The sequence below is a fragment of the Corvus brachyrhynchos genome, unplaced genomic scaffold (genome assembly GCF_000691975.1).
Source record: "Corvus brachyrhynchos isolate BGI_N302 unplaced genomic scaffold, ASM69197v1 scaffold68, whole genome shotgun sequence".
In the NCBI taxonomy this organism is placed as follows: Eukaryota; Metazoa; Chordata; class Aves; order Passeriformes; family Corvidae; genus Corvus; species Corvus brachyrhynchos.
In genome coordinates, this window is record NW_008240039.1 from 2,854,108 (window position 1) to 2,862,705 (window position 8,598).

Below are 8,598 nucleotides of genomic sequence, written 5' to 3' on the forward strand. Positions count from 1 at the left end.
GGTAGCCCACGGGGGGCCGGGGGTCCAGGACACCGATGCACATACACAGAGCTACTGAGCAGCCCCACGCGTGCTCCCTGTAGGCAAACCCTGAATTTTAACCGCCTGCGTGTTTCCAGGTGTTTTGTGACCCGGACACATCCCCAGGAATGTGAAATGTGCCATGAGGTGCCTTGGAAAACTTTATCTCTTTATCCGAAGTACTTTCTGTGTTTGGTGTCCCTCCCTGTGACAAGGGATAGGAATGAGATGATCTTTAAGGTCCCTCCCAACCAAACCATTCCACGATTCTTTTCGCCCTTGCAGTGACCTTTCTTGGCTCTGAATTGCCAGAGAATTGGCGCTCGGGAGCGCTGTTATTTTTGTCTCACATTGAGAGAGCTGGGGTTTGATATTCCCGAGCTGTGGAAAACAGCATTGCAGGGGGTCCCGATGGACACAGAACTGCTGGGGAAATTTGGTGTCAATTCTGAATGTCTCCGCTTTCACTGAAATCTGTCTCATGTCCGTTGACCACAGGGAAACCAGCTGTAAAAACTACTTAAAAAAAAAGAATAACTAGGTTTATTAACCAGATTTTTATTTATTTTTGACCGTTAAAAGTTTCTGCAACTTCTGACGTTCAAGATAATTCTGGCACAGGTCATACATTGATGCAGCTTGCACAGAACACATCATAACATCCTCCAAGGACAGTAACAAATTCCCATTTCCCCTGGCAAAAGGGTACCAAAAAAGCAAATAAAATTTATACACCTGCCTTTCATGAAAGACTTTGATAAATATTTCTCGTAAAATCGGCAGCACAGCCGTAACTTTCAGTCCTATAAGGACATAAAAACGAGCTCTTGCCTTTACAAAAGGCATGCACGCATCCTGAACCTCACAAACAGCCCTGGCTCGTGAGCAAGACATCCCGAGGAATTTCCTCTACATAGTTTGGGATATGGTTTAACCATTCTCAGAGCATGCTCAGTACAGACTATAAATATTATAGAACCCCTTATGGCACCGTGGGAAGGCCAGATTCCCAAATGTGTCCGGTCAGACCCCAGGGCATTCCAGGTGTGGATACCCTGGGACCCCGAGGAGTCAGAGGAAAAGGCTCCTCCCACAGGGACATTTTTGGGAATTCTGACCGTCCCAGGGGTTACAGCTTTCCCAGCAGAGGTACAAGGACAACCTCGCAGAGGTTAAGAACAGCCGTCGTTCCCCTCCGAACGACCCCTCCAGCCCTCCCAGCAGGGGGATACAGCTCACATTCCCTCAGAACAACTTTCTCTCCACGCGGTGGGATCGTTCCAGTCCTTCTGGGAGAAGGGGAGCTCACATCCAAGCAGAGCAATGCCCTGCAAAGGGGAAACATTCTTCCCTACTCATGAGAGGAGTGGGGGCGACTTGTAGAGCAAGTCACGGTCTCCTCTGGAATACGGGCAAATGTCCATGAATCACGGAACCTGAACTGCCAAGGCCTCCCGAGGCTTTGGAATCGCTTCGGTGCTGCTGGTTTTGCAGGAGGCTGGTGGCTGGAGGTGGGTGCCGAGGAAGATCCAGAGTCCCCAGGTGCCACCTGTGACCTTCGGGAGTGGCAGCTCAGCTTCCCCCGCGTTCCTGCGCCCGTGGAACGGGAATTGCAGAGCAGCTCTGGGGCACTGCCCGTCAGGATAATCCTGCTGCGGGCTCTTGGCAGGAGCTGCAAAAGCTGGGAGGGCAGGAGAGGAGGAAAGTGTTACACGGGGAAGCGCCGGCTGGAGTTTGTCCCAAAGGAAAAGGCAGTGAGAGGGATGGGGGATGTGATGGGGAGCACTCACCTCGCCCGGATTCCGGGGCGCTCACAGCCATCCCCAGGATGTCGCCTTTCCGCAGCTCGGAGTTGGGCTGGTGCCTCTGAAATCCCTTCCCCAGGGGCAGTTCCAGCTGCTGTAAATCCGATCTGGGATTCCCGGAGCTGTAACACAGAAGGGGAAGAAGGGAAGGTGAGCAGCGAGGCTCTGACCGCCCGAAAGGGTGCGGCCCTTCCCGGCTCTCCAGCAGATACTCACTCTGTGCTTCCCTCTGGGCGATGGGATGTCCAGGGAGAGAGCGTTATCCCAAGGGCTGCTTTCAGCTCGGAGTGGAGAAGGCAGCCGGGACCTGCCCTATTTATACGCAGGGGCCGCATACAAAAGTCTGGGTCCGGAGCGACTCGGAGTTTCCCACAGTCGCCAGCCAATCCATGCGTGCCCGGGACAATGGGAAAGCATCCATTACAGCATGGCAAATTGACTGTGAATTGCCTGGGGATAATACCCCGCTCCCAAAGGAGCAGGTGGGCTGGGGAGTGTGTGACACAATAGGGTTTGGCATCGCGGCGCTGGGCAGGGAACGTGGGAAAGCGTTCGCCGTCATTATCATCCAGCTTCTGCCTGATGTTGGGAACGTCAACATCTCAATGTGCTGCCTTTTCCCAGGCTGTGTTGAAATTAAGCACAGAAGACTGATCCCAGGAAGAGATAATGCTCTGCACCCCAAAGAGAGGTTGAGAAGGGAAAGATGCAGAATTAGAGGTACTAAACCCTTTCATTGACATTAAACCGTGCTTAGATGAATACAGTACCAGATAATTTTCAGGCAACGAGAGCCTAAAATCGAGGGAAGAGCCCTTCAGACAGTCAGCCTGAAATATTTTCCTCGCCATTGTTTAAAATCCCTCTCTAAGTTATATCCAGAGCTTTTCCTTGCTTTTGTTCGGGTAATCTGGGCTTTCCTACGGCAGCCCGTGACATGTAATGATTGTGATGTCTTTCCCAAACACGTCCTGTTTAATTTCATGCCACTTTGTAAATGCCTCACTGTTCCTGAGTCTCCACCTAAATATATTTCCCATTTACAGACAACTGAGAGGGAGTGAAAAGTCAGTTCTTGCTATTCCTTTGCTGTATTATCCCCTTTGCAGGATGTCCCACAGGTGTGAGGCCCTCCTGTGACTCTGCTCAGCCTTGGGATTTCTCACCTCTGTGTGTAATGAAGGGGAAAGGACCGGACAAGATCCTGGACTGGAGCTGCCTTGTAGCAATATTTTTTTTCCCAGGCTATTTTAAGTTGCCTGCCGAGGTCTGCTGCCCCCTCCCAGCACAACCCAGTACAAAGCCAGCCATGTTTAGGATCTGTCAGTCAGGCATGGGAGGCCTCATGCAGTTTTGGAATACCTGTTTCTTAGTACGACAACATTGATGAAAACCCTGCTTATTTCTTGTGTCTGCCTTTCAAAATCAGACAGGAAACCTCTCATTTCCCTGTCAGCTGCAGGCAGCCGCTTCCTCCTGCCCTCAGCATCCCTCTCAGGGCCAAACCTGTGTCTGTGGTACCTGGACAGCAAAGTGTTCCAGCACACAAAGGGCTGGTGAATAAAAGGATATAATTCTGCAAAGGATGATCCTGTAACCTGTTATTAACCTGAAGATTTTAAAGCCCTTTTCACTGCCTGGATCCTCATGGATTTCCATGAGCCAGGTGTATTCCCTTCCCAGCCCAAAGACATTTTATGTTTAGATGGATCACTTACGGTACAACAATTTTAATTCCTGATGGTTGTCAAAAACTATAATTGAACAAGGACTATGAGTCCTATTCAAAATCAGCTCGCTGAATTATTTTGTCAGGTAGTAATCTGCAGTATCCCTTGGAGCTGGGGCAATCCCTGGCTGCATGTGCTGGTGCTGTTAGTGCAGAGGGGAGTGAAGCCCGGGATTTTCTGGATCCCTCCCGGCATCACGTGGGATGAAGGGACAGCAGGTCCTGCCACGCACCGTATGGAAAGGAGGATGCTGGCGGCAGCCGCGGGCACGGGGAGAGGGGAGGGAGGCTCTGACCCAATTTTCAGCCCTGGAAATATGAAATGAGCGGGTTTAAATAATGCCACGCTGTCCGCAGCACAATGCCTCGGCCTCCAAAGGGCTAAACCAGCTCCCACTGATTAAAGCCTGATCCCTTCCTTGAAGGGCCGGGCAGATGGTGCCGCAGGCGTGGGCTCTCCCCGGGACCCTCCCAGGCACACTTCTTTTGTCGGCAGTTTAACACCGTGAATGGGAAATCCTGGGAGCTTCGGGCTCGCACCATCTGATGGGAATGGTGAAGCAGGCACCCTGTCCCGCTGCCAGCGCACACAACAGCCCTCAGCTCCCAAACTCCCGGCTCTCTGTCCCTTGGAAAGGGATCACAGATCTTCCATTCCCCCGTGCCTGCCTCATCTGCCCTCTGTATGCTGCTGCTGGGTGAGAGGAGTAAATATTCCCCCTGGTTGGTTTTGTTATTGAAAACTTAACGGCAACAGCATTTCCCCAATGATGCTTGTGAATAATAAATTGTCTAGACTTGGGCTGTCCCCACAGTATATTCCTTATGGAGTGCAGAATGTAATTCCCTCAAGAATTTCAGTACGGAAAAATCATCCTCTGCTGTAGGAAGTGCAGTTGGTCTTTGTTAGAAGTCTGTAATTAGTTTGCTCAGTTTGGTCTTTTTTAAAAATCCCACTGTTAGTGCACCAGTCTGTCCCCCTGCATCGTGTTTGTGATCCAAATCTTTGTCCCTGTGCTCCATATCCATGGGAGGAGTTTGTGCCTTGGACTGCTGCTGCAGGGCCAGAAAGTTGGGCTGTCTGAGGCTCAGAGCCACGATTTTCCCTGGTTTGGGAATGAAGGATTAAAAGAGACAAATCCCCAAAACTGCCAAACATGGAGTTGACTGAACGATGGGACACCATGATTCCCTTCTTTGGAGGGGGTGTGAGACCTGGAGATGCTGCGGGCAGAGGCTGCTCCTCTGCAAATCCCGTCAAATCCTGAGCTGCATCATGAAGATGCTGTTTCCAAAATCACAGCCTGCCAGGGGTTGTCCCTGTCTGTACTTACAGCCCTGGAATGCCAGGCGGGAGCCCTGGCTTTTCCCATGCTCATCATCTCCAACTGGAGCTGCTCCCCGGTGACCCCGAGCTGTGGTGGGAACCTGTGGGATTGCTCTGAGTTCAGGAACAACCACAGGGAACCCAGGAAAGGATCCAGCCACCCCAAGAGTGTCATTTTAGGTTGGTGTCCATGACAATCCATAAATCAGAACAGCTGGAGGACCTCTACCCTGAGGAATTGCTACTGGGCCTTTCTGCTCCTGGTTTATGGGTGGTGCTTTCAGCCCAGCTGTAGATTTACTACACACAGAGTTTTCACAAAAACTGCTACTGCTTGTAATACCAACTGGCAGCTTTCTTAGCCCATCTGATCCATAATTTTCCATTGAAGGGAATTCAGTGTGCTGCAATGGAGCAACAGGTCTGGAGGAGGGTGGGCTATCAGCAAAGAGTGTGGAAACCCAGAATTTCCTTGTCTGTGTCATGCAGATTTAAAAAGTAGTGCTCTGTACCTCTGTGGCTGTGCTTCCAGCACACAACTCAACGGCTTGCACCAATTTTAGAGCATTTTTATTTCAGACCATTTCCTACATTCCTGCCAGCCTGTCTCCCAGATGCCATTGATGGCGTTTTTAAAGAAATAATTACGATTTTTTATGTTGTTTTTTTTTTTCTATGCCTTCCTTAAATGGCTTAAAATCTTTCTGACAACCCCTCTTGAGACACCTATTTAGTGTCAAAGAGCATAACGTTCCCAAGTTTTAAAAGGGCCCTCGAATAATACTGATCGATCAATGTGCTCCTTGGGAAAATAGCTCTCCAGATGGTCCATCGGGACAGGAATTGCTGGTCGTCACAATGCGGAGCCAAAAAGCGTCACTAATGTGGGCTGTTGTGAGGCACGCTTCCTTTGTGGGCCTCTGAATGCCCTAAATAGGGAAGAAAGTGTGGGAAACTCGGAGAAACTCAGGCCCACACTCTGAGGTTAATAGGGGCTTTGTCAGGAGAGTATTCCTGAGCTGTGGGATCAGCATAATAAACAACATCTTCCCTAAGGGTGGGAATGGGTTGGGAGCAGGGGAGAGTCACCCCAGGGGCCGGAGGAGCCGTAAGAAGCTTTGCGTTCAATTATGAGAAGTGATAATAATTAATAAATTGTAAACATAACCTTTGCTGTGCGGGGGCCGGGCAGGCCGGAGGTCTGGCTTTTAGCTCTGGGGTAATTGGGAAATTAAAGCCCAGAGGGGCAACTTTGTGCTTGATGAAAAGCAGAAGGGGAGCACTTGCACCAGGGTGGATCTGACTCCTTGCAGCAAAAAAAAAGCAGCTTTTCCGGTGGGGTTTGGTCCCTTCCCACTGCCCAGGGAGGAGGCACTCACTGTTGCTCTCCCTTACACACTTTTTTACACAGCCTGCAGAGGTGCTGCCAGCTGTGACCCTCAAATGTGGTTTCCTTGGGTGGAATCCCATCCCCAGAAGAGCAGCAGCCTGTTCCGTGCCACGTGTGACTCTGTTCCCAGCGGTGCACATCAGGCTGGGGTGGGCTTTGAGGCACATGGCACTCCAGCTGAGCCCGAGTTCCCCCAAACTGCCCTAATTAGGCTTGAATTAAAACCCCACAGGCATGGACAACAGCTGGAGTTTTGCTGGGATTCAGAAGCTTGTGCTAATTGACAAGGACAAGTTGAACACAGTGACTTCTTCGAGCTCGCTAAGCAACCATAAAGCCTAAAAATATCTCTTCTGAATTATTTAGCAGTTCATTAGCAAGAACAAATCTGGAGCACTGGTAGAGACCTGTACCAAACCCCTCCTTGCACTGCACTGGCAGAGAGGTGAAGAGCACTCAACCAGCCTGTGCACAAATTATAACCTAAATGATCCATGGCCCATAATGAGGCAGAGCAGCACATCCCTAACTCAGCTGTTTGGCTTTGGGGGCCTTTTTGTGTGGTTAACAGAGGATTTCACCACAGGCCAAGCGAGGCCTGGGCAGGTTCAGTGTTGGAGGCAGTTTGATCTGTGAGCTGAGCAGATCTCAGGTTGCTCCGTGCTTCTGACAAGATCAGGTGTTCAATGTTTCCGTTTGTTTGGGAGCAAAGCCTGTGTGCTTGAAATGCAGCTTTTCAATGGCACCTCTCTCAGGGAAGCTGAGGAGAGTTGAATTGTTGACCAAATGTGTTTCATGCTGTTCCTGTATCTCTGGGAGAAGGAGAGGGTTCCCTGTCATAAAGCCAAATCAGTGAATTACTGTGGTTAGAGAAATGATTGTGACATGATTATTTGTGCAGATTTATTTTGAAGAGAAGGTAAAATAAAAGGAAATAATTTAACAGAGGAAATGCTTCCTCAGTCTCTCCTATCTAATTATACTGTTAGCTATAATCTCACTTCAGTGAAGGGAGCAATTCTGTTATTGCCTAACAGAATTTGTGTCTTAAAATCAAGACAACAAAAATTCACTTCACCTGAAGTTCACCCCACTTCAGGTAGTTTTAAAGATCCCCAAGCTGAGGCAGGTGCCAAACTCTTTGGATGTTATTGGGCAATTTGCACAATACTCCCTCCCAAACAGGCAGAAAGCACAAGGCTGAGTTCAGGTGGGAAAATCAGTGGGGGAAATGAAGTGGCTGTGGAATGAGTGATTTGTTGAAGGCTGAATAGGTTGCTGTTAAATCTGAAAGGTTGACACCTCTCAGCACCTCACTTCAATTTCACTTCCATTTTCATTTTTGATAATTTTTCCAGAGGCTGCTTCCTTACAGGATCTGAAATCCTGCTCTGCCAAAGGGATTTCACAGATATAAGTCATGTACTGGAGGGAAGGGCTCAGAACTGACACCTCCTGATGGCTTCTCCACCACAGGAGAGTCTGCATGCACCCAGTCCAGCAGTGTCAGCCCTTTTAATCATTCCAAAGCAAAGGACTAATGACTAAAACCATTTTTATTGTATTGTACAGTGAAGACACGCAAGTTGAACATCACACAGGATGAATACATCACAACTTTATAAAAGCTTTTTAAGCTCCTTAGCATGCTCAGTGAATGATTATAAAGTACTTACTGCTTCCCTTCCTCCCCCTTTTCCTTACGGTATAGCACAGGTATTTCCTTTACAAAAGGCATCAATTATCCCTCAAATGAGAGCAGCACAAAGTGACATGAAGAGAATTGTCCCTAGAGCTCTCTGTGATCATCACAACTTTCTGTAAGAAGGATACTAAAAATAGCAGAGGAGCTTCAGAAGAATCAGCATTTCTTTAATAACATCTTTCACTCAAAAGGGAAAGGCTCAATCCTCTCTTTATGATACAAAATACATTCTCCAAAGGGCTCCTTCTTGAGGAAGGTCAATACATTATCTAGAGACAATGGAGCACTTGAACCAGTGACCCAGGCAGTCAGCAGAAAGATTTCCACTGACAGCAACAGGCTCAGCAGCCTGTGATGGAAACTGCAGGGCATTTGCTCTCTAAATCACCACAGAACTTGGTCCTGTCTTTGGCCAGGAGCCACCAATAAAAGCAACAAATTTGCTGCAAGATACACCCACAGTCCTTCACTATGAAGGGAAACCACCCAGCGACCCTCATTTCTGGTGACAGAAAAACGATAACCGCCCCCTCCCACCTTTGGAAAGCAATGTTTCCTACTTCAAAGAGGAACTAATAAACCACAGGTCCCTCTAGTATTTGTAGCAAAACGTAGGAATAA

The 8,598-nt window shown here is 48.9% G+C and overlaps 3 protein-coding genes and 1 long non-coding RNA gene across 4 annotated transcripts in view; 1 reads left to right on the forward strand and 3 right to left on the reverse strand.

The window, feature by feature from the left end:
- Positions 1 to 504, reverse strand: part of PANK4 (pantothenate kinase 4) — a 19,626-nt gene extending 19,122 nt beyond the window's left edge. Inside the window, 1 exon segment of the mRNA XM_017743981.1 lies at positions 372 to 504. Coding sequence (XP_017599470.1) covers positions 372 to 504 — 133 coding nt within the window.
- Positions 505 to 559: 55 nt separating this feature from the next.
- Positions 560 to 2,304, reverse strand: LOC108449074. Its single transcript, XM_017744029.1, has 3 exons — positions 2,043 to 2,304; positions 1,812 to 1,948; positions 560 to 1,702 (listed from the first exon to the last, which is right to left on the reverse strand). The coding sequence occupies exons 1-3, from the start codon at positions 2,159 to 2,161 to the stop codon at positions 1,449 to 1,451; spliced, it is 510 nt and encodes a 169-aa protein (XP_017599518.1). The 5' UTR covers positions 2,162 to 2,304; the 3' UTR covers positions 560 to 1,448.
- Positions 2,305 to 2,446: 142 nt separating this feature from the next.
- Positions 2,447 to 4,357, forward strand: LOC108449075. Its single transcript, XR_001865176.1, has 2 exons — positions 2,447 to 2,546; positions 2,936 to 4,357. It is a non-coding gene; the product is annotated as an uncharacterized LOC108449075 (long non-coding RNA).
- A 104-nt stretch (positions 4,358 to 4,461) lies between these two features.
- The window catches only part of HES5 (hes family bHLH transcription factor 5), a 5,410-nt gene continuing 1,273 nt past the window's right edge, over positions 4,462 to 8,598 (reverse strand). Inside the window, exon 4 of the mRNA XM_017743982.1 lies at positions 4,462 to 4,661. Within this exon, the coding sequence (XP_017599471.1) occupies positions 4,462 to 4,661 (200 nt within the window). The remainder of the gene's footprint in view (positions 4,662 to 8,598) is intronic.